At 37.1% G+C, this 24,818-nt stretch overlaps 2 protein-coding genes across 4 annotated transcripts in view; one reads left to right on the forward strand and one right to left on the reverse strand.

Annotated features, from left to right (window-relative positions):
• Positions 1-5,781: 5,781 nt before the first annotated feature.
• RLIG1 (RNA 5'-phosphate and 3'-OH ligase 1) lies at positions 5,782-15,140 on the forward strand. The gene is made up of 7 exons (XM_061125500.1): positions 5,782-6,037; positions 7,083-7,200; positions 9,976-10,071; positions 10,769-10,885; positions 12,338-12,535; positions 13,490-13,659; positions 14,918-15,140. The coding sequence occupies exons 1-7, from the start codon at positions 5,948-5,950 to the stop codon at positions 15,104-15,106; spliced, it is 978 nt and encodes a 325-aa protein (XP_060981483.1). The 5' UTR covers positions 5,782-5,947; the 3' UTR covers positions 15,107-15,140.
• Positions 15,141-15,293: 153 nt separating this feature from the next.
• CEP290 (centrosomal protein 290) overlaps positions 15,294-24,818 on the reverse strand; it is an 89,023-nt gene continuing 79,498 nt past the window's right edge. For 2 of the 3 annotated variants that reach the window (XM_061125460.1, XM_061125452.1), the window contains 5 exons: positions 22,187-22,328; positions 20,904-20,977; positions 20,253-20,347; positions 16,984-17,063; positions 15,294-16,083 (listed from right to left, as the gene is read on the reverse strand). In XM_061125460.1, coding sequence (XP_060981443.1) covers positions 15,853-16,083; positions 16,984-17,063; positions 20,253-20,347; positions 20,904-20,977; positions 22,187-22,328 — 622 coding nt within the window. In that variant the 3' untranslated portion in view covers positions 15,294-15,852. Of the gene's footprint in view, positions 16,084-16,983; positions 17,064-20,252; positions 20,348-20,903; positions 20,978-22,186; positions 22,329-22,940; positions 23,385-24,818 lie in introns of those variants that run through there. The other variant, XM_061125469.1, reaches the window with a different exon arrangement.

A 24,818-nucleotide genomic window follows, 5' to 3' on the forward strand; every position in this document is an offset into this window, starting at 1 on the left:
ATAAAATTCTCCTTCATGTTAAGAGTTAATCCATATGGCTAAGGATAAACATATAAAAGGTCAGTGATACTCTTGATCACAATCTAATGACAGAGGGATCTAATTTTCCTTATGAAAGCCAAAATTATTTTTAAGTCATCATCCATATTCTAATTGTGGAGATGATCTCTATTAATCATAACTTTTATTAGATAACTTTTCTCACTCAGATTAGGAACATACTGTTAAGTGTGCTTATAGAGGGAAAGTGAACGGAGTTTAAACTTAATTTTATTGTGAAATTTAAAATATTTAGCACATTGTGCTAAGCTATACACACATATATATTTATAAATTTACATCATTATATCTCAACAAAAGCAGATGTGGATTATTTGAATGGGTTGCTATTTTTTTCTTATATCTTTTACACATAAATCAACAGCTGGGAAAATTGCGGGTCATTGTCTTTTTTGGCAGAGGGTAGGTGACACAGAATAAAAGTAAACATATCCTATTAAGCTCATCCCTTTTTTGACAGGTTTCAGGGTTGTTCCTTATTTTTTTGCCCACCTTCTTACTGTCTGTCTTCACTCTCTCTCCCTTTTAAGGTGGCTCTGTAGATCTCATAGACCTGGAGAGCAGGCAGAAACCAGATAAACCAGTATTTGAATGCCTGACTCTATTTTGCCCATAATCACAAAATCAATCCATTACTCACTCTCTGCGCCTGTTTCCTCACCTGTAAAAAGGGAATAAAATGCCCTTCTCACAGATTGTTGTAAAAATTATGGGAGATACGGTAATGTGATTGCTATTATTATTTTTACTTTTTTCATTTAATTATTTATTGATAACTTAGAATTTGAGGATATAGCAGTGAAACAGACAAAACTCTCTGCCCACATGGAACATAAATTCTATTATTTATCACCATCCCAGGGTTTAATCTTAAGGTAACAGGTAATAGAAATGGATCTAATTCTTACAGTCTAAGAGGCTGACTCTATTCCGTTGTCCTAGCAGAGATGAAATGCTTCAAACCAGACATAGCATGTCTTTCACTGGATTCATTCTGACATGAACATGAAGCTCCAAACATTGAATTTCTACATTTATTTGGCTTCATTGAGATCCACTAATCCAAATCACTTAGACATTTTTCCCCATTTTAACTTTGTAACCTTGAATTCTTGTTTGGCCAATTCGTATTATCTTTTGCCTTTTTCCATGATGTTAATTATTTACTATTACTTTGACAAAGGAAAATTCAGTAATTTCATTAATAAATTCCAAAATAGGGAATCAATTAGATTTATTAAACTGAGTTTGATAGTAAACCTGAATTTAACTATTTGAATTTATATGACTGGAATCACATTAACCAAAATATCATATGCTTCAATATTAGTAATTTGATGTTTCAAGGAGCCATAATATAGGCAAAAGTACCACATGAGGATTAAAAAGCCATAGGCTTGTAACTGGCATATAGAAGGATAGTTTCAGATAATTTTAAATATTACCAGATTTCCTCAGAGAAACTCAACATATCAAAAATACATGATAAGGTTTTACTTCATATTTTAAGTATGTACAATATTTTGTGGGAAAATAGTAAATTTTGACTCAGCCATGCAAATAAACTGTTGCCATATTTTCCTTCATTCTACTAAAAAGCTTAAGCATGTGGAATATGTACCATAAGTTGTACAATATTTACCTTTATGCATGTGGAATTAAAAAAGAAATAGCAGTCATTCCCAACTTCTGCCATTTTCAACTCTCTTGCTGCTAATCCAATGTTTTTTAATATAAGAATTGCAGGAATGCAAATATAAGAACTATCAGTGTGTAAGGGGAAAAAGAATTTCTTTTCCACAGTCTTTCAGGCTATCAGTAGTAGTCCTTTAAAACTGACCTCCTGTTGACAGTATATTACACAATAGATAATTCTTAAAGAAATTTAAATTAGAAGATACCTTCTCTAGCTTTGCAGAAATGTTGAAAGTGGTTGCTAGTAAGCACACAAACTCAAACTTCCAGAATTTTCCTCATTGTTACCTAATTCATTATTTGCTCATCATAAATGACCTCACATCTAACTGTAGGCTAGTTTACCTTAGTGAATACTGTACAGTATTTCCATTACTCAATTTAGTTATTGGCTGGAAAAAGCTAATACAAATAAAACAGTGTATTTTATCCTTCAATGTTCTGATTAAATATGGAATATAAACTAGCTCATACTTTCATAATTAAGAAGTATTAAATATTTTACAAGTTAATTATTTTCTAGACTTATTTCTATGTATGATTTGAAAACAAAACTAAAAATTTTATAAAAGTAAATATGCTATATTTATTTCAAGATAAAAACAAAATTATGTACTCACCGCTATCCACTGATTTGGGAAAAAAACCATTCAGATTGGGATATTTAATAGTACCTGAAAATAAGCTGGACTACTTATTCATCTTGTAGCTATAGTCCATTCATTCTTCATCCATCATTACAAGGGAAAGAGCTTCTTCCTATAGCAGTAAGTTTCCAGATGCTTGCAAATTTTGAGAATTTGTTGAAAGCAAAGTGAAGTACTCCGATTCCCAGAATGAGACATTTCAATCAGCAGTTATTGAGGTCTTTCTTCATCTTAGTATCTTTACTAAAAACTAGAACCTAGAAGAAATTAATAAAAATATTCATAGTAGGTAATTTAGGAGATGCCATAGAGATAAGAAATTACAATAGATCAGTGTGTATTTTTAAATGCCTTTGTACTTTTAATTGGAAATTTACAAGATCAAGACATATATTCACTTTGGTTAAGTGAAATAGACTAAGTTGGTATGAACTTGAGTGCACTGCTTTAGAATAAAAATCTAGAAAGTATGCTAAAATTTAGAAAAGAATTATAATTATAAATAAGGGAAAATAATAAAGTCAAAAATGAAAAACAAAAAGAGCCATGCAGCATTGAAAGTAAATGAAGTAGAAAATAAAGACTTGACTTAAATCCTTGAAAATATTAGCAATGATATATAGAAAAATCTAATATCTCAACTTTTGTTTTGCCCTACCTTCTAATTCTAGAATAACAATGCACCCATCTCAAGCACATAGCTTACTGGGAGAAACACCCCTAAGAAACAGCTTTAAGTGGTCTTGGCCTCCAGATAAACTTCCTCTCCACATATGAACTTACAGCTAGCTGCATTGTACTATTATCAAATACTGTTACCAAACACCATTATTGCATGATTACATTAACATCATGATTAAAGCCATTGTGAGAATCCATGTTTTACATAGGAGAAAGGCTGAAAAAATGCTTTACCTCTTGAAGTTAGTTGAAGTTAGTTTTGAACAACTATGTTCCATTAGAAACAGCAAAAACACAAACCCACAAGGGGATTTTTTTTTTGGGGGGGGTCATTGTAAATAGATCTGTGAATTTTGGTAGTCTTTAGCATGCCTGGAACCCTAATTTCATCTTTTTTCCAACTCTCTTTTCCTTTCCTTTCTTTCTTTCTACTCTCCCCCCAATCTTTTCCTTATTCTCTTCACTTCTTTCCTGTTGTGAAATTCCTTCTAGTTTTTCAGAGAAAGCTATGACCATACCCAGGATGACTTTTCTCTGTAATGAGTAAAGCAGAGTTATGAGAAATTTGCCTGCACAACTCAGGGTGGGCCTGCAAATTTTGTTTTTTGAGTGTGTTGGCCAAAGTATACTCTGCACTGAATATTTCATTTTGGGTTCATGTCAGAACACTAACACATTAGAGAAAAAAGTCTTTCTTCCAGATTGTGGCATCCTGTAACACCACTTTTAAGTACTGGGGCTGGTAGTCCGTCCTTGCTGGTTCTTCAGACTTAGGAGAATCAAAGGGGCAGGCTGCTCCTTGTCAAAGTGGGGGTCCAGACTCTAAGTGTGAACTGGTCCAGTGGTTTCCCCTAGTGTTGGACTACCTCTTTCTGCCGGAGGCTTTACTCCAGGCACTGATGAAACCAAGGCATTAGAAACAGAGTGCTTCTTAAAACATGGGTCAGCTTTGCTTCTTAAAACATGGGTCAGCTTTGCTTCTTAAAACTTGGGTCAGCTTTGCTTCTTAACATGGGTCAGCTTTGTTTCTTAAAATTTGGGTCAGCTTTGCTTCTTAAAACTTAGGTCAGCTTTGCTTCTTAACATGGGTCAGCTTTGCTTCTTAAAACATGGGTCGGTTTTGCTTCTTAAAACTTGGTTTAGCTTTGCTTCTTAAAACTTGGGTTAGCTTTGCTGCTAGTTTCAAATAGCAAGTGGAATATTTTGGAAGGTGATCTTCAGAAAAGATAGAAGGTTGGACCTAAAAGATTCTGTGGCAGTTTGGGAAATGACAGTTGCAAATTTTAAGAGTTATTTCATTGTTGCCTCCTTGAGTCCTATGAAACAAGCTCTGTTTAGGACTCCTGTGGAGGAACAAAAAGTCACCGGTTTTTGACTATGCAATGTTAAGGCCTTTCTTGTCTCAGGATCTTACATTAGATGTTTTCAGCCACAAGACCACCACCCCCCCCCCCCCCCCCCGCCCCCACACCCCGAAGCCCTTTTAAAATTTATTTTATTTATTTTTCCTATGAGAAAGTCAAAGGTAGTAAAAGAAAAAGTAAATACTTTTTTAAGGCAGATCTCTTCTTCCCTCCCTCCCCTCTGAATCCAGCAATAAAAAAACAGTGACTTTTTGGGAGGGATATTTTATTCTTTGGGAATTCCCTTATACATAGATACCTCCAAGTGAAATATAGTAGTTTAATTTTCTGAGGGCTAAATCAGGAAAATGCTGGGCACTTTGATACCTGCAAATAAGACAATTATAAAAATGAGACTCGGGCATTGTCAAAGCACCTAAAAGATGGCAGTAATTAAAAGTCCCTACTCCGAACTACTTGCTTCAGTGAGAAAGGCTACTATTACTAAAAATTTATTTATTTTTTCAGCCATTGATTGTTATTACTTACCCTCCGAAATTCTTTTGAGGAGTAAGTCAGTGCTGTTTTTAGCTCTGCAGTTGATTGCTGACAAGTACTCAAGCCATTCGGACTCTGTTGGAGCTCATACTTAAGTGAGCTCTCACTTAAGTGAGATTCCTATGAAAAAATTGAGACTGAAATCTGGTTATTGGTATTCCTGTGGTTTGGAACTGGTCTAATGCTAAACTTTGCACTCACTCTGGGGGAAAAAAAAAAACACCAGAAACAATTTCGACCATACTGAGTAAATTCTGGGAGTCGGTGATGGACAGGGAGGCCTGGAGTGTCACAGGGTCGGACACGACTGAGCGGCTGAACTGATGCCTTACAATGAGGCGTAAATCAAACGGTAATTTTCTTTCTTTTTTTTGGCCCCTGGTGTTTTAATTGTAGCGTTTTTTCTAACATTTTTCCTGGGAAATTACTTTTCATTTCGTTTTGAGATGTCTCCGGATATTTCTAAGCTTCCACAGTGCTTTCCCCAGGAACATATTAAAGGGAACACGCAAGTCGGTTTCATCAAAATGATGTTAAATAGCCACCTGCAATGATTCATTACTTATCACTTGATAACATTTAATTTTCATAAATATCATCGGCTACTAATACACACACACCAGAAACGGATAAAACCAGAAACGGATCTTTGTATTTTCGCGGTCATTAGAACCCTGAGGGGCGCTCTCGAGAGCGCACACGAAGGTACCTCGGCTTGGGCACACGAAGGTACCTCGGCTTCCGCACTACAACTCCCAGAAGGCTCCGCGGCCAGGAGGCCGTTTCCGGGCGTACGTCCCCGTCCTACGCTCGGAACCGGGGAAATGGGGAGCGCTGCTGTCTGGCCAGCTCGCGGCGCGTTCGCGACTTGACTACGCGGCTGACCGCTCTGGACGCTCCTCTGGTCAGGACCCGGCGCTGTTCGGAAGGGCCCTCTCCACTAGCACTGCTTGAGGACCCACCATGAGGCGCTTGGGGTCGGTGCAGCGGAAAATGCCGTGTGTGTTTGTGACGGAGGTGAAAGAGGAGCCTTCCACCAAAAGGGAGCATCAGGTACCGAGGAGCGCGGGTTCGGCCCGCCGGGCCCGCGGGGCGGCCGCGGGTGGGCTCCTCTTCGCGGCGCGGGCTACATTTGAACCCGTGAGCGTTTCCAGGCGCGGTAGAGCCGCCCTCCAGCCCGGGGATCTCTCTGCAGGTTCCGCTCGGGCGGCCCTAGGGTACAGGTCTTCCTTCAGATAAAAGTGTCATAGACTATACAGACTGTAAAAGGGTGGCATAGTCTTTCTCAGAAGTGAAATCACTAAGTTGGTTGGAACTTTTTTCCCCTTCATTCTTGATGCTCTTTGGCTTCCTGACAGTAAGCAAATCATAAATTTAAAACGCAGTTTACTACTGATAAAGCTGAACGGTGCCCGTTTTTCTCCTTGTACTTAACATAATATTATGCATTTTATGACTGTTGTCTCCTTCCTTAAAATCAATGTTCCACCGAAGGCAGGTGCCTTTTGACCTCTATCCTAGTGCTGAGGACAGTGCTAACCCTTTGGAGGTTTTTAGCAAGTGATTATCAAGTAAATGAACACACGTAACACCTGAGCTAGGCATACAGCTCTGCATAGGATATGATTCCTGGTGTCAAGCTCATTGTGGTGGGTAAAGAAACATGTGAATACAGTTGACCTGTGAACAATGCCAGGATTCGGGGTCCGACCCCCTAAAATCCGAGTATAACTTGTGGTTGGCCCTCATATTCAAGCTTCCTCCGTAACAAGTCTTCTGCATCCAGGATTCAACCAACTGTGTGTAGTCCTGCAGTATTTACTATTGAAAAAAAATTTGCGTGTAAGTGGTCCCATGCAGTTCAAACCCGTGTTGGTCAAGTCAACTGTACTTAACAAATCTCGGTGGACAAATATGTATTGCTGTGATAGCATAGAAGAGGAGGAGATGATTTATAAGGACTTTACAGGAAAAATATTTTGAAGGATAAACTGGTGATCATACCTTGGAACTAGGGAAGTTAAAAACTTCCAGGTGAGAGCATGTAGAAGGCATAGAGGCTGTTTATCTTAAACCAGTTTTCTCTTTCTCTTTTAAGCCATTTAAAGTTTTGGCAACTGAAACTGTAAGTCACAAGGCATTAGATGCAGATATATACAATGCAATTCCAACAGAAAAAGTGGATGGAACATGTTGTTATGTTACTAACTACAAAGGTAAAATAAAACTGTACTACAAATATTATTTATTTTTCTTAATCACTTAAACTGTATATATCTGAAGTGCTCTTCATAAACCCTTGGAAACCTAAGTATAATGGGAAAATAATAAAGTCACAATTGATACATTATACTTACTATATACCATTGTATCTTTCTCTTGGGGGAAGAAAGGAACATAAGTTAATATTTACTTAATAGTGGTTGAGGGCCAGACAGTATGATAAATGCTTTATGTGTTATCTTTACCTATCTGCACAATAAGCCTCTCCCATTTCACTGAAACAGAAACCAAAGCTCAGAGAACATAAATAATTTGTTTAAGACCATTTAATTAATGAAGGCTCAACTGGTAATAGGACCTAGGTTTATGTGACCCTAAAGCTTGTTCTTATTCTGCTGATCCCAGTGCTAATTCAATTGTTTTATTACTATTGTCAGTGTCTCTAATTTGTTTCATTTTAATGTACTTTAAAAGAGGTAGAAATTAAAATTGAAATTGTCAACTATGTTATGGGGAAAAAATGCATTGAAAAGAGAGAAATAATCTTTGTAATTATTTTTCTGGATATTGAAATTACTTCTCAATTCCAGCAAGAGAAATAAAAGTTAAATGCATATTGGATACAGCCTTCATAATAGGAAATCTCTTCTGAAGTGCATCTTTTTTCATTTTGTTGTGATGAAATACACATAACATAGAATTTACCATGTTAGCCATTTTTAAGTGTACAGTTCAGTGTGGTGTGTACAGTTCTCATTGTTGTGTTGCTATCAATATCATGCATCTCCAGAACTCTTCATCTTGCAAAACTGAACCTTTATACCTTTTAAATAACTCAGCCTCCCACCCTGTTTCACACACTACTTTGTTTCTAGGATTTTGACTAGGTAACTCATGTAAGTGGAGTCTTAGAGTATTTGTCATCTTGTGACTGGCTTATTTCACTTAGCATATTGTCCTTAAGATTCATTCGTGTTGTCGTGCATGTCAGAATTGCCTTCCTTTATAAAAGGATGAATACCACACATTTCTGTATGCCACATAGTTGTGTGTGTATACTGTTCTTCCATCAGTGTGCACTTGGGATGCTCCCACCTACTGGCTGTTGTGAACAACCATGCTATGAACATGGTACACAGATTTCTCTTAGAATCCCTCTTTTCAGTCTTTAGGGTATATATCCAAAAGTAGAATTGCTGGATCATATAGTAATTCTTTATTTTTTTTTGAGGAACTGTTATACTGTCTTCTGTAGCAAGTGCACTATTTATATTCCTACCAGGAGTATAGAAGAGTTCCAGCTTTTCCATATCCTCACCAACACTTGTTATTTTCTATTTTTTTGATAGTAGCCTTCTTAATGGGTGTGCAATGCATTTTTTTTTTTTTGCAATGCATTTTTTTATGTTTATTTTTAAAAAGAATGAAAGGTTCATTCAACAGAAATGACAGTGTAGTTTTAATCTGGTTCTTCATATTATTTATTGGTATAGCTAATAAGTAATGTAGAATGCCTTACCCAAACTGTAATGAATAATTTTTCAAATAACTGATTTATATATGAAGAAACTGAAAGTTTTTTTTAGGGTTTTATATTTATATTATGGGCTTCCCAGGTAGCACTAGTGGTAAAGATCTCTCCTTCCAATGTAGGAGACATAAGAGAAGTGGGTTCCATCCCTGGGTCAGGAAGATTTCCCTGGAGGAGGGCCAGGCAGTCCACTCCAGTATTCTTGCCTGTAGAATCCCATGGACAGAGGAGCCTGGTGGGCTACAGTCCATAGGGTTACAAAGAGTGAGACATGACTAAAATGACTTAGCACACAGGCACGTATTTATATTAAGAAACTTAAGTATGCATCACATTGTGTAATTACTATCGGTATAGTGTCAGTTAAACAAAATTGGATTGCTAAAGAAAACTTAGAGAACCCAGAGTGGCAGTGCTTATAAATCCACAGTTACTTACGTACAGGATAGGCGATACAGTAAGGGGATTCAAAGGGTGCACATCACAGCCAGAGACTCTCAGTGAAGGGTCTGATGAGACCTGGTGAAAGCGTCTGTGGTCCTCCCCGACACCTCTCCTACCTTCCTGACAGATCTAGGAAAGACAAACTTTTTAAAATTAGGGACCACTACTAATGTAGGCAGGGAACACCTCAGAAAGAGGGAATCTGAAATGGAGTCCCAGCTGGGGATTTTTATTTTTTGCTGATCATGAAGGCATCTTTCTGCTAAGTAACCAGCTTCAGCAGCATCCCCCCAGGAGGCTCAGTGAGACCAAGTGCAACTCCTTAGTCTCACTGTTGTCGAGAAAAACACTGGTACCTGCCCTGAAACGTCTCAGACCCCTGACTGCAAAGCATCACTGTTCATCAGCGTTCTAGGCCTTGACCCCAGGGGTCAGAGCCATGTAAAACAACTTAGCTTCACTCCACATTTTTGGGGTTAACCCTCATAGCATAACTTAACATAGTTACGTTTTAGAGAAGGTGTGAATGCAGTTTCTGGTTATGTTTCGGTTTAGCAAAGAGATAGCTTCAGTTTCTAGGGATTGCTAGTTTCTAATATGTCTGTGGGATGATGTCCTTATGAAAGGGTCAGATTTGTTTTGTTTGTTATCCTGCATATTTCTCTTTGCCTTTTGAGTTGTTTCTCTTAGAGGAAATGACCCTATGTTTATTGAAAAAGGTTATACTGAAATGTCTTTCAAGCTGAATTTTATTGTTGCCTCTTAAACTTTTTTTTTTCTTATTGTTTTTTAGGTCAGCCATACCTTTGGGCTCGGCTAGATAGGAAACCTAACAAATTAGCTGAGAAAAGATTTAAAAATTTTCTACATTCAAAACAAAACTCAAAAGGTTAGTGGGTCCTTTTTTTTTAATTAAAGCTTTTCATGATTTAAGTTGAAATTTTTGTCTTATTTCTTGCTGTGGTGTTCTATACATTATATCCTTCTTTACAGTTCAAGCACTTTGGTAAAAGAAAAAACTTACAACTGAGTATCTTTTTATGTAAAAGAATATTCTTGAAAAATATATCAAAATATTTTCCTAACATTTCTGTGACTCTTCATTGTAGTTTGTCAATTTTATTAAAACATACAAGTTACTATGAGTGACACATTTGGTTTTGTTTGCCCAAAGGCAAGTAGGTAATTTTATAAATCAGGCACAAATCTCAAAGGGTTATTCATAGTTTTAATTATTAAATTCCTCTAACTATAAGTAGATATATACATGTATCATTATACATCCACTCATAATCTTTATATGTTTGTATTCATAGTGCATTAAAAATTCACCATAAATCTATACACACTGTAACATTGGGTGCTTTAATAAGACTGTTAACCTACTTTTACAGATGGTGGGTTCAGAATTGAAAATTTGAAGTGTTAGTACCTTAACCCTGAGAAGTATGGTGGTGGTAATGAATGGAGACTAATTAATATGGTATCTGATTTGAGGGGTTCATTAGTTGTTCCTACTTTGAATTTGTTCAGTGTTTTATGTTGTTTAAAGTATCACCACACATAAGATTATTTAATTCTTTTAGAATTTTTTTGGAATGTTGAGGAGGACTTCAAACCTGTTCCAGAGTGCTGGATACCAGCGAAGGAAATAGAACAATTAAATGGGAATCCAATGCCTGATGAAAATGGACACATTCCTGGTATTACTAGATCTCTTCTAAAATACAATTTTGTGTTTACTAGTAAAAAGAACAAAAGATACATGCAATTGAAAATGGTAGAATATAATTTTAATATGGTGGTTCATGGTATTTATACAAAAGATGTTTCATATCAAGAATGTCCTTTCAGTTTTAGAATATTTTCTTAGATGGACAGTTTATTACCTATAGTCTGTAAAAATTAATAAAGCATTGAGTTTGGGAATAGCCTTGAAGTATTGATAGGATAGATGTATGACCGATTAAATTATATTAAGAAGCCTTTACTTTTTAGACTGAAGTTAACAATATGCATATATTTTAAGTACCTATAATGTGCATAGATTTTAGTAACATAAAAATGAAGATCAGAACCCTTATCCTTGATGATCTTGTAGACAGCAGGAAAAAAAAGTCTACCAATAATAGTATGATTTAAGAACTAGAAGGAAATAATACACAAGGTACAGTTGGAGAAAAGGGGAAGAATTCCTAGCTCAACCTGTGGTGGCTAGTAGAGTCATCTAAGGAGAGTGGACATTTATCATGAAGCTCAAGAACCAGGAAGTTAGTTGGCAAGGGATGAGAGGCTAGCTTAGGCAAACTCCCACAAAGGGGAGAGGTCATGGCATCCTTTGGAAATTTTAAATAACACCTTAGTGTGGCTGGAATGTTTATAACTTGGGTTATTAGATGCTGGAGATGTGTAATGGGGTCACATCTTAAGGCTTTGTATTCTAGTTGAAGAGCTTTGTGAAGCTTATCCTAAAGATGACTATTAAGCAGCGGTACAGCAGAACTAAATTTAAATTCTTGAACTAGAACTGTGATAAAAGGGTAGGGAGTTGGAGATAGTAGACTAGCAAAGAGGTTATTACATTAGTCTGGGTGAATAATGAGTACCAAAGATGTGATGGTGATAATATTGTTTATGTCATAGTTTGGTTTTTTTTTTGGTAAGGAATTCTCCACAACAAAGAAGCCTAATCTGACAACAGGAGTTAGGAAGGGAATAGCATTTGATAAATGTAGAATCAATAAATTGTTCAATAAATACTGGAACAATACAAAAAATTGTGGAACAATTGCATCTGTCTGTTATCCCTGAAACTGGAGAGGAGGTACAGAGAAAACTGAAAAAAGGTTTTAGTGCTGTGTCTTAGAATGGTGCTCAGTTCTTATTGAAAATATGAATTTTCTTTAAAAAGAATTCTGGGTACTCTGTAGTAAATAATCAAACAGGTTAATACCTCAGCAGAATCGAGACCTTATGATTAGAAAAAGAGGGGATGATTTACAAAGTAGTAAAACTGTTAACATTTCCACTGATGTTGAATGATACCTGTGTGTGACAGAACATCCAGAGAATTTGCTACAAAAATTAAAATTACCTTAGTCTTAATCCAGAGAAAAACAATGCAAAAAAAAAAGCCCCCGTTTCTTAAATGCTAGGTTGGGTACCCGTGGAGAAAAGCAGCAAACAGTACTGTTGGCATTCGTCTGTAGTCGATTATGAGTTTGAGATCGCCCTGGTCCTGAGGCATCATCCTGACGACCCTGGCCTTTTGGAAATTAGTGCAGTGCCGCTCGCAGATCTTCTGGAACAAACACTGGAGCTTATAGGAACCAATATTAATGGAAATCCTTATGGTGAGTAAAAGCCTTTTTCTTGTTTAGTTACAGCAATCATTTATAAAGAAAACATCCTAGGTTCAACTGAAAGAAATACACACTACAGACGTGACTAATAAACTTGGAGTTGTTTCTAGATTCCCTTTTTTAGTAGTACTTGTCTGTTATTTCACTTAGCATAATATCCTTTAGGTTTATACATGTTGTTAGAATTGACAGGATTTCATTCTTTTTTTATACCTAATGTTCCATTTTCTGTATGTGTACCCTATATCTTTACCCATTAATTATAACAGCTAAGAGTAAAATAAATGAAAGAATTAGCAATGAATATCATATCAAGCATCAGAATATATACCATGATGATTTGAGCACAAGTCCTGAGGGCACTATGTAGCATTGTTGACAGGCGGATGAAGACAGGCCCAAGGTCATTAAAGCTGTAATAACGAAATCCAATATAGAGATCAGAAGGAGATTGATTGGCAGGTGAAAAGAAGCTAAGGCAGTAACTATGCAAGTTACCAGATACAGCGTGGCCGTTTGGCAAACATCAAATGATTGTGGCCAGTGGTGTAGAGCAGTGGTTGGTGGACTTTTCTGTAAAAGGCTACATAGTAAATATTTAGTTTTTTGGGGCCATATCTCTGAAAGACCATAGACAGTACTTAAATGAATGGGTTGGCTGTGTTCCACTGAAACAATTTACAAAAATAGGCATTTTGCTAGATTTGGTCTGAAGGGTAAAGTTTGCCAACACCCGGTATAGAGCACTTGACGGTAGAATTTAGACAGTGGGATAAAGTGCCAACTTTTGAGTGAAGGCAGTTGTAATATATTTCTCAAGTAATCAGACCTTTTGGTAAATTTATTCCTGAGTGTTTTAAGAGGCTTTTTTTTACTTGGAGAGAGAAATTTTCTAATTCTTTTGGAAATTTCTGTATGGCTAATGGCAAATTTTTATCACTTTAGGGTTAGGAAGCAAAAAGCATCCATTACATCTTCTTATACCACATGGAGCATTTCAAATAAGAAATCTACCTACCTTGAAGCACAGTGATCTGTTGTCCTGGTTTAATGGTTGCAGAGAGGGTAAAATTGAAGGAATAGTATGGCACTGCAATGATGGCTGTTTAATCAAGGTAATGGCAGAAAATAATTTGTAGGATTATGTCATTTTATGTTCCTGAAACAAAGTAGAAGTGGCACTGCAGTACTCTGCAAATTGCAGTAATTCTGATAGGCAGTAATTTCTTCATCTCACGTGCCACCATCTTCATATGATAACATTGTTTCCCAATATGCATGCTGTGGGGCTTTGGTTCTTCTAGATGTGCTTCAGAATTAAAGTGATGGAAATATCTGGAAGACCCTACATACTACATATTCCTTCTTGGAAATTCATGTTGAACGTGTGTTCTCTGAATCATCTGTATTATGACTTCACATGAAAGCATTTCTCAAACTCGCTTGATTATAGAATTTCTTAAGTGCCAAGGTGACAGTTAATATATACAGAATGAATTATTTTACACTTTTTGCTCTTTCTGTGTCCTGGACTTGTCTATTTAATTTCACATAGGTTCACACTGTAATGTTCAAAACTGGAACTAATCCAGTTTGGACCAACCCAGACTCCAAACAATTAAGCCAAAAAGTTAGAAATCATTTTTAACACCTCTGTCCATCACTTCATACATCTAATTATCAGTTCTGAAAGATTCTCATCTATTGTATCTGTGTACTTCTCACCAATCAATTGGCTGTTAATTTTAATTTAAACCAAGATTCATGCTTGAATTATTTTATCACCATCCTAAGCATTATCTTTCAGTCTTATCCCTGTACTGTCCTTTCTTCACAAATAAATGAGAATACTGTTCCCCTGCATAGTGACATTTAAGATTTTTCATGATCTGGCACCTGCTAAAATTTCTAGAACTCTCCACTTCCATCTCTCAAACATACACACATTGTGTATGTTCTTAACTAACTGCAACCAGAGCAAAACGCACTATTCTATCACGTTACTCCCTTTGGTTAGAATGACTTCTACCCACATTTTTCAACTGGCTGCCTTCTGTATTTAGCAACAGACTCCATTATTCATTACCATTTTTATGGCGCCCCTGATTGTGTTCCTGGAACGTTTCCAGGTGCTGACAGTACAGAGTTAACAAAACAGTGTCTCTGCCTTCATGAAGCTTACATTCTAATGGGGAAGATAGACAATAAGCAAGTAGATATGTACTATGTCAGGAGGAAAACAGCTATTAAAAAAAAGGGTTAGATGAAATGGAGCCTTAAATAACTCCCAGTGGCTGAGAAATAGTAGGCACTCAAAAGATTTGTGAGTAAAGATAATATAGGCTAAAGCTAACTTTTTTTTTTTCTTTTCAGGTCCATCGCCACCATCTTGGTTTATGTTGGCCGATCCCAGATACTTATATGAATTCAAAACCAGTTCTTATCAACATGAATCTGAACAAATATGAGTATGCCTTTGATGCTAAGTGTTTATTTAATCATTTTTCAAAAATAGACAATCAGAAATTTGGTAGGCTCAAAGATATAGTACTTAATGTATAAACTGGAAGTGCAATTAAAAACCAGCTTCATTGTTGTTGCGTTTCAGTGTTGAATACTCTGCCATGTTTATAAGGTTAAAATATCTCAGTTTTAGTTTACTGTTCAGTGTCTTAATATAGCAATATGTCTTTTAGCATTTGAAGCAATCAATTTTCCAGCTGCAAATAATTATTCAAAATTTTATTTAGAAACAGCAAATGAATTTTAACCTCTGGAAATAAAAATATAATAATAAGCTCTCCACCTTGTACAAAGGTTGGATTCAGTCCATTGTACGTGGGTAGTTTAAAAGACAAACCAACAATTTTGGACCATTACTTTAAAAATTAAATAGTTTAAACTGAATTTAAAATTGCTAGACAGTTAACAAAACATATGGCTCAACTTAATAACATATATAGACATAATTTGAGAATCTTAACACATATATAAATATGTAAGTATATATAAAACCCCAGTTTTAAATGTTTAAAAAACTTAGTACAACATTGTAAATGTATAAAAATTTACCATAGCTTATTGCCTATTTGACAGATATAACATATCCTAACAGTCTTCAAAAATATACTTTCCTAATATGTTGAAATTTTCATATAATTTTATTTACTAAAAATTCCAGTTTAAGTAAAGCTATGAGGTATTAGGAAGGAAATCATGTAGGTCAGACTTGCTTGATTTCCAGATGGAATTTTAACTTACAAAGTTAGTAAATAGTTAAATAAAACTATATAGTTAGAGATGGCCTTTTAGTATATGGGGAAATTAACAGGATTTTCCTCCTCATCTTCAAACTGTTCAGAAGCAGCAACAGGACTAGTTAATTCAACTCCAAATTGTTCAGAAAGGTTTTTTACCTTCTCTTCTAAGAGAATATTTTTTTTCACTTCTTCTTTGTAGTTATACTTCAGATCTTCAATTTCTTCAAAAAATGATGGATCAAAATTTTCCAGTTCTTTTTTCAGCTTTTTTATTTCCTCCTAATAAGAACATATTATCTTTTAAAGGTATACAGAGGAAGAAAATACATTCTTTAGGTATGAACTAAAGAGAATGAATTACAAACATGAAAGCCAAAGAAACCTGAATAGTCAAATATAAGGCAGAAGTCAAATTATTCTCTTAAGTTATGTCCTAGTCTGGCACTATAATTTATCAACTATTAAATCAGAGGGGATTTAATCTTTCCCCAAAAGAATATTAAGATGTTCTCAGTGTGAGGCAGTGAAAAAACTTAGTTATTCACAACATTGAAGTTATTTTGGTTACAATTCTTTGGTTTAGGCTTCATTTCTATTTACAAGTATCTAATTTTTAATGAATAGTAGTCACCTGTTATAAATGTATTTATGATCAGGGAAACTGTATGGCTTCTGCCTGGCTAAAAGTTAAGCATGTGGTAAAGAAACAATTCAAGCTTTAATGACCAGGTAGAATAGCCAGTGAGCACTAGTTAATTTTCATATATATGCTCTTTCGTTCTGTTTAGAGTCTTAAACAGATAAAGCATAAAAGATATCAAGTATCTTTAAGTGAACCATTTCTGAAAAGAATTTAAAAAAGAAAAAGACACTATTCCCAAAACTTAGGAAAATATTAAAATAATAAGCTATATCTGTGACAATTAAAAATAATTAACTCTTTAAAGAATCCCATTTGTTCTGTCTCAATTTTTTGGTGGTTCTATATAATATTTTGAATAAAGTCAGATGAATATAAAAACCTTAATATCAAGGTTTAAATGTAAGTATAAAATGTGATTCCAGGAATATTTAGGATACAAACTTAAAATTCAGAGATGGCAATCATAAAAATAGTTTTCAACAGCTGTTTTCACAAAACATTTATAATACTATGATTAGATACAATTAAATGCTTACCTTCAAATGCTGCTTTTCCAGATCTGAGGTTCTGAGCTGTGTCTCTAGATCTTTGACCTTTTCCTTTAGTTGATCAGGATCTGCCCCCACAAAGTAAAAATTAGACTAAGCTTTTTCCCACTCTGAGTTCAAGATAATGGACTTATTTTAGAAGAGAAAGAAGAAACTTCTGGAACTAGAGCCTGGAAAATGTGGCCTTTATAGCTGGATCAGTTCAGGCTGTGAATTCTGTATGTTAACCTCTATATCAAGTATTAACAATTCCATAGCAAACAAAGAGACATACGCTAGTTGTCAGAAGTATAGAGTCAGGTTAATTTTTTACATGGAAGAAATCATTATTTGCAGAGGAAAATTCGAGAACCAAGAAACTTTTTTTAGGTCTAAATGTACAACGTTAGAATAAGTATATGATTAGGGAAGGGGCTCCGGCTACCAGCAGCTCTGGCTGTTCCCTGTGTGCCAGGATGTATTTACTGTGTAATTACTGTGTGAAGAATGCGCTGGGCAGGATGGGTACACAAAGAGGAATACATCTTGACGTTTTGGTAGGAAAACATAGAAGGCATAAGGGCATTAGTTTAATTTATTGATTTCCTCCAGAGTTAAACATATCTCTAATTTTATAAAGAGAGTCGATGTGCAATAGGAGTTTTTCTTTAATTAACCATCTTGGCTAGAAACATTTTCTTTAAACTGCATATAATATAATGTGTCTTATTATATAGCCATCAAAAGGTAAAATTTTTTAAAATGCTAAATTTTGAGAAAATAATGTCAGCAAACACATTTTCATTAATGGAACAGGAAGCATATTCTATTAAGGTGACCTTGGAATGCTCCTCTAAGTTGGAGACAAGTATTTTCCTCATACTTCTCAAACCTTTCCTCACCTTTGCATAAAGTGCTAATGATTTTGTTTTACAGAGTTGATTCTTGATCACTGAAACGCTATATGAGTTGTCTTAATCAGTGGGATGCTATATATTACACACTTCGGTAATGAAACAGTGCAGTAAACTTGATGATGTTTGAGTGTGTGCTCAGTCGTGTCCGACTTTCTGTCACCCGTGGACTCTAGCTCGCCAGGCTCCTCTGTCCATGGAATTTTGCAGGCAAGACGACTGGAATGGGTTGCCACTGCCTATTCCCAGGGACCTTTGCAACTCAGGGGTCGAACCCGCATCTCTTGTGTCTCCTGCATTGGCAGGGGGATTCTTGACCACTGTGCCACCTGGGAAGCCCAGTTACAATGTACAGCACTTTCCAAAAGCTAGCTTACTAACCACTTACAGTTAAATAGTGCTTTAAAATTTCCAAAACGATTTGATTTTTGAGCCTTAACAATCTTACTGATATCCTCATTTTTAAATAGGAGATAAAGAATATGAGGGTCAAAAATCCCCTCTCGGGAGGCTGACGTTTAGAGAGAGAGAACTTGCTGACTGTCAGCAGCGCTGACAGCTCTTGGGTACTGTGCCTGGTGTAGTACCAGACTGGCCGCTGTGAGAGATGCTGTCAGAAGAGGTTTGTGCACGGACTCCTGATCACCAAAGGAGATGCAGTGCAGTGGTCATCGGCAGAGACTGGCAGGGAACGCTGGAGTTTCCCAGCTTCAGGCTCCATCCTGCCTTGGCTGCCTCCTAGCTGCTGCAGCCCTGGGGACAGGTTACTTAACCCCTTTGAACAGAGGTAACATGGAGACAGAAGTACTCAAAATTCAGGGTCACAAGAATTATAAAATGCGTATAAAGCATTTAGCATAGTGTTTGGTACAACTCATAGTTGTACCATGGTAGTTGTACATGATCGTCTTGTTGCTGTTTTGTATAAAAGCTACTTGATAGGATACTGAAAAGCTATGTGAAATAGTAAAAAACTGCTCAGATATAAGTTACTATAAATCCTTTGGAACAGAATTTGGCATTTCCATCAAGTTGTCTAGTACAATATGCATACAAACAACAGATTCTTATTATTTGCGGTAGTTAAGTTCTATAACATGAAAAATGAATTAGTGAATTTTGAACCACTGTCCTTAGGGAAAATACACACATATATCTCACATAGATTTTATATCTGAAATCCTGGAAACAACTCATCCTAGAAACAACTTGTTCTACTTTGTTTTACAAGAGAGAAACAAGGTTCAGAAGTGTCAAGAGACTGCTGAGCCTGCCCCAGGAGCAGGTATCAGAACTGAGATTTAAATCCAGTCCGGCTGGTCCCAGAACCAGAGGTTCTTGCCCTGTGCGCTCTCCCCAGCACCGTCTCCACCCCCTGGTCATCCCTGTATGACAGCTGACACAAACGCAGAGCGTCACCCTGTTGAATCTCATCTGGAAAACTGTGGATCTTAGAACTGAAATTTCTCACTGCTCTGTTTATGTCTGCAGAAGTACCATACAGGACTGATGTTGGATTACAAGTAAATTGTAGTAAGTGAATATGCAAATACAGAATCTGCAAATAATGAGGATCGACTGTTCACTATATGTGTACCCATGTATATACATGACGTGTGTGTGTGTGTGTGTGTGTGTGTGTGTGTGTGTGTGTGTGAGTTGCTCAGTCATGTCCGACTCTTTGCAACCCCACGAAGCCCGCCAGGCTCTTCTGCCATGGAGATTCTCCAGGCAAGAATACTGGAGTGGGTTGCCTTTCCCTTCTCCAGGGGATCTTCCCAACCCAGGGATGGAACCCAGGTCTTCTGCATTGTGGGCAGATGCTTTACCTCTGAGCTACCAATTGCTTATTAATACGTTACCTATGCACACTGGAATAGCAAAATGATTAGTAAGCACTCTGAATGCAAATAGAAACTAGAAGGTTAGACTTTACTTTGTAAAAGGAAAAAAGAAAGGATATAGGCAATGTTTGCTTAAACACACATAGTTTTTAAATTAATAACAAGATGAACATAACATTTAGAAGAAAATGTTAAATGGGCTTCAAAGGGCCTATACTGAGAAATGGGAAGCAACAGACCTAGTATTTATTACTTAGCATTGTGTGATGATAAATCTGTAACATCCAGAAGGGACTCAAGGAGAAAGGTTTGAATACTTGCTACTCAGTGTTACAAATAAAGGGCTCAATGGGAAAGGGCTCAATGGGAATACTACTGTGTGGAGGAAAGAGACAGCTCTAAAAACTTACATCAAGGATTTGATTTTTCAGGAAGACAGTTAAATCTGTAAACAAGGCAAATCCTAATTAAAAAACTTGGGTTAGCTAACATGCTATGAGTATGTTAAAAAATACATTACCAGATATGGTACTTTCAGGTCCATTTTGGTCTTTGTTAATTTCTATCTGATGGATTAATTCTTCTTTTTCTTTTTCCAGCTGACTATTAGCTAATCTAGAACACAATGATAATGTGTTAAAACAAAAACCAGATACTGCACCACAGAATAGGTCTGAGCATTTCTTTAACTGTGTAATACACAGTGCTTAGAACTTGCTAATATTTATAAAGGTAAACATTTGTTCATCTGCTTCAACTACTGCAGTGCTACCATTCTCAAACAGAAATCACAGATTAAAAATCCATGTTTTTCTTAAAACTTTATATCATTTTCAAGAGTAGTTTTGCAGGGAGGAGCCTCACAAGAGCATGCTGCACAGCCTTGAAAATAAAGGATTTTTTTCTCATTCCATTAATACTTGCCTTTGCAAGCTAAGGTTTAATATATTCTATGCTATTAAGAAACTAAATTACAGACGACACCTACATAAGGATCTGGTTTATCTTTTATACCATCTATTATATAAAAGAGTGACTAACATTAGAAGGGTGAAATAAAGCTGATAAACCAATTAGGCAGCAAGGGTGAAAACTCTTAACTCTAGATACAGCAAACCTGGTTGTATTAAAAAATGATTTTTTAAAAAGTAGTCATGAACAAATAATATACCTAAGAACTCGAAGCTCCCGCTGAAGGCCTTGCTCGGTCTCATCACCTTCAGGAACATGTTTGAGAATCTCAATCTGTGCACAATGAAAAGTTAGAAGACAAAGTTTGACATGGAAATATGGGGTTTTATAAAGATCCATACTTTCAGTAAAGCATAATTTTCGAATTTGTGCTTTCAAAAGTATGTATGATTACACATCTGTGGTGAATCTATCCACTATTCATTCAACAATTATTTACTGAAGAACTACTGCATGCCAGGCACTGTTCCAGGCACACTGGATAGAGCAGTGGAAAAAACAGGCCAAATCCCTTCCTGCATGTTCCTGTGGTTCTCTGGATGTTGGTGGGAAGACAATGAACATGTCATGTGATGTCATCGGTTTACATTTCAAGATGGAGGAGCCTATTAAAAATAACAGTAAGAGGACAGTGAATGGAATGCAGTGTGGGGATTGGGAGGGTCTGAGGAGCCTGCATTTAAGGAGAGACGTGCAAGTGGGGAGTGAGGTATGGGAATATTTGGGCAAACAGTATTCTAAACAAGGGAAACAAAAGCAGGACCCTGAATAAACCAAATGAGTTTGGTTTGTTCCAAGGATTGAAGGAAGTTAATTTGGCTAGGACACTGAGTGCCAGAGAAAGTAAAGATGAGGCTAGAGAGGAAACAAGATGCCAGGTCATCATGTAGGTCCTTGCAGGCTATGAAGAGAGCTTCAGGATTTTATTCTAGGGTATGGGAACCATTGGAAGATTCTAAGGATGGACTGCTATGATGTGCTTTATACTTTAAAAGGACTACTTGGTAAATACGTGGAAAATATGTCAGGGATGGGGCTTCCCTAATATCTATCTCAGTTGGTAAAGAATCCGCCTGCAATGTAGGAGACCCTGGTTCGATTCCTGGGTTGGGAAGATCTGGAGAAGGGATAGGCTTCCCACTCCAGTATCCTGGCCTGGAGAATTCAATGAACTGTGTAGTCTGTGGGGTTGCAAAGTGCCGGACATGACTGAGCGACTTTCACTTAGGGCTTCCCAGGTGGCGCTAGTGGTAAAGAATCTGCCTACAATGCAGGAGACAAGAGACGCAGGTTCCATCCCTGGGCTGGGAAGATCCCCTGGACTAGGAAAATGGCAACCCGCTCCAGTATTCTTGCCTGGGAAATGCCATGGACAGAGGAGCCTGGAGTGCTACAGTCCATGGGGCCATAAAGAGTTGGACACAAGTGAGCAACTAAAAACACACACACATACAGAGAAGGTGAAACAAGGACATTACTTGCCTGTTGCTCAAGGTCTGCTGTATATTTCTTAACTTTCTGTTCCCTCTCTGTTGCTTGTCTTACAAGCTGTTTAAGATCAGTAAGGCTTTTAGTTTTTTTGGCAATATCAGTTTCTAATTCTTTCAACTTGGTTTCATACATTCTAAAAGTATAAAGGGAAAAAATGGTGTAGACATGGAAAACAATTTCTCTTACTGATTTAAAAGCCACTGCAAATTACTGCATTAAAAATAAAAGAATATCTTCTTATACTGGTTCTTCTGGTCAAATCTTCTCCTACATATTTATTTAGCATTACATGACAGCAAGGGAGAAGTACCCCTTAATTAACAGGCCAATTAAATTGAGGATTTAGGTGTTTCCCAAAGTTATAAACAAGGATATAGCCTGATGAATCTGACCACTGTAAAAGATTAAAATTAATACCTTTTTCAGTCACAAAACTAAGAAATAGAAACTAAATTCATAAGAATATAAAACTTTATATTGCTAGATATTCTTTTTTTTTTTTTTATATTCTTAGGAATATATTTAAAGATAACTAAAGCATCTTTCTCTCTCTCTCTGTCTCTCACACACACACACACACATACACACACACACTTGAGTTAATTCAGTTATAACAAAACCAGTACAACACTCCTGGGAGAGGGAACAGAATGTGTAAAAGTAGGGAAAAGAAAAATGGTATCTCTGAATAGATTTGTAACCTTTCAGGAAATGATCAATAGTTCAAAAAAAAAAAAAAAAAAAAAGACCCCAAAAGAAATTTCTAAAACATTGAGCCAAAACAGTTTCCACAAGCATATTCCATCTTAAAAGAGACAATGTTCATAGCATTCAAATTTCTCCAGAGAAAAGAAAAAGAAGAAACATGTTAGCAACAAAATCAGGTTAAGGGCAGGACAAGGAAGAAAAAGGATTATTTCAATATTACATCACAGTAATGTAATTATCCTCAGAGTATTTGATAAACCTCAGGAACTTAGACGGCAACACTGTTACCCTAAACAGAAACTGTGGGAGTGGGGCGACCTGCAGAGAGACGCCTGAAGGGCACTGCTGGCTTCACTCACCTCCAGGGTCTAGTGCCGGAGGCCGCCTCTGACCACCCTCTCTAGAGCAGCTCCTGCACCACCCTGCACTGTCTCAGCGGTGGTGTGGTAAAGCCAGACACAGAACAGACGTCATTCGTTTACTGAGTGAATAACAGAGCAACTGTAAGGATTTCAGCATGAGCATAATGTGTCATGGATACCAATCACTTTGCTGACCTGGGTGTCTAATCCCAGCTGCAGATTTGAGCCATTTTTAATGTGGATTTAGGGATATATGAGGCTACAGACCAGAAGTAGCCTTCTGTCAAGTTACGTTTTTTTGAAAAGTGTTTAATGAAGGCTTATTCTATGCTCAGTTACCTATGCACTTTTCAGATTAAAAACACAGAAATGATCTAAAAGGTCTCTCATTACCCTGCTCATATATTTATAAATCCTTTTCACATTCATAATTTTTTGTGTGTGCAACTTCACAGATCCCTTTTTAGAAAAGAAAGGACGGGATTTATCATTTCCACAGATTTTTTAAAAAACTTGAAATCACAGAAGAACTGTAATTTACTTAAGGTCATAGTGAGAAATGCGTGTGTCAGTCGCTCAGTCGTGTCCAACTCTGCGATCCCATGGACTGGAGCTGTCAGGCTCCTCTGTCCAAGGGATTCTCCAAGCAAGAATACTGGAGTGGGTTGCCATTTCCTTCTCCAGGGGATCTTCCCGACTCACGGATTGAACCCACATTTCCTGCATTACAGGTGGATTCTTGACTGTCTGAGCCACCAGGGAAGCCCCCTCAATTTTCAAATATTATAAAAAGTCAGTTGTTGTTGGGGAAGAAACTGAGGCACACTGACCCACCCCCACCCCGGCCTCTATTTGCCAGTCCAAGGTACTTCTAGGCGTGGAAGGGCTCCCCTGGTAGCTAAATGGTAAGGAATCTGCCTGCCAACACAGGAGACACAGGTTTGAACTCTGGGTCAGGAAAATCCCCTGGAAGAGGAAGCGGCTACCCACTCCAGTATTCTCAGCTGGGAAATTCTTGCCTGGTGGGCTACAGTCTATGGAGTCGCAAAAGTCAGACACAACTCAGTGACTAGACAACAACAAGCCCCAGAAGCTACCTGGCTTTCTGAAGAAACCTAGTTAAAGTAGGCCTTTTAGAAATACATCTAACATAAAGGAGAGTCTAGCATGTAGCAGGTACTGAGAAAATACCTGCTGGATAAATACATCTCAAAGCAACTCAGAATTTTTTCAGTCCCTACATGATGATAGTAGCAGGAAATAAAGGACCAACCAAGAAACCAATCGATAGGCCTGCTGGTTGCGAGCCTCTGCTGGTGTTCAAGCAGACAAAAGGAGAGACTCCTTCTCCCCTTTATACTATCACATGTATTGTTCCACTCAGCCCTCACATTAGCCCTCTGACAGAATCAAGGAAAACAGCCGTAGGGAGGCAGGAGAGTAGATTCTGAGTACTGTCATTATGATGTTAGAAAGGGCCCCTTCTTCAGGACTGGCTGGGCCCCCTAATCTACCTGTAAAACCTTCCTCCTCAGAGTTGTCTGACGGGGTAA

This window comes from Dama dama, chromosome 3, assembly GCF_033118175.1.
Source record: "Dama dama isolate Ldn47 chromosome 3, ASM3311817v1, whole genome shotgun sequence".
Classification (NCBI taxonomy): domain Eukaryota; kingdom Metazoa; phylum Chordata; class Mammalia; order Artiodactyla; family Cervidae; genus Dama; species Dama dama.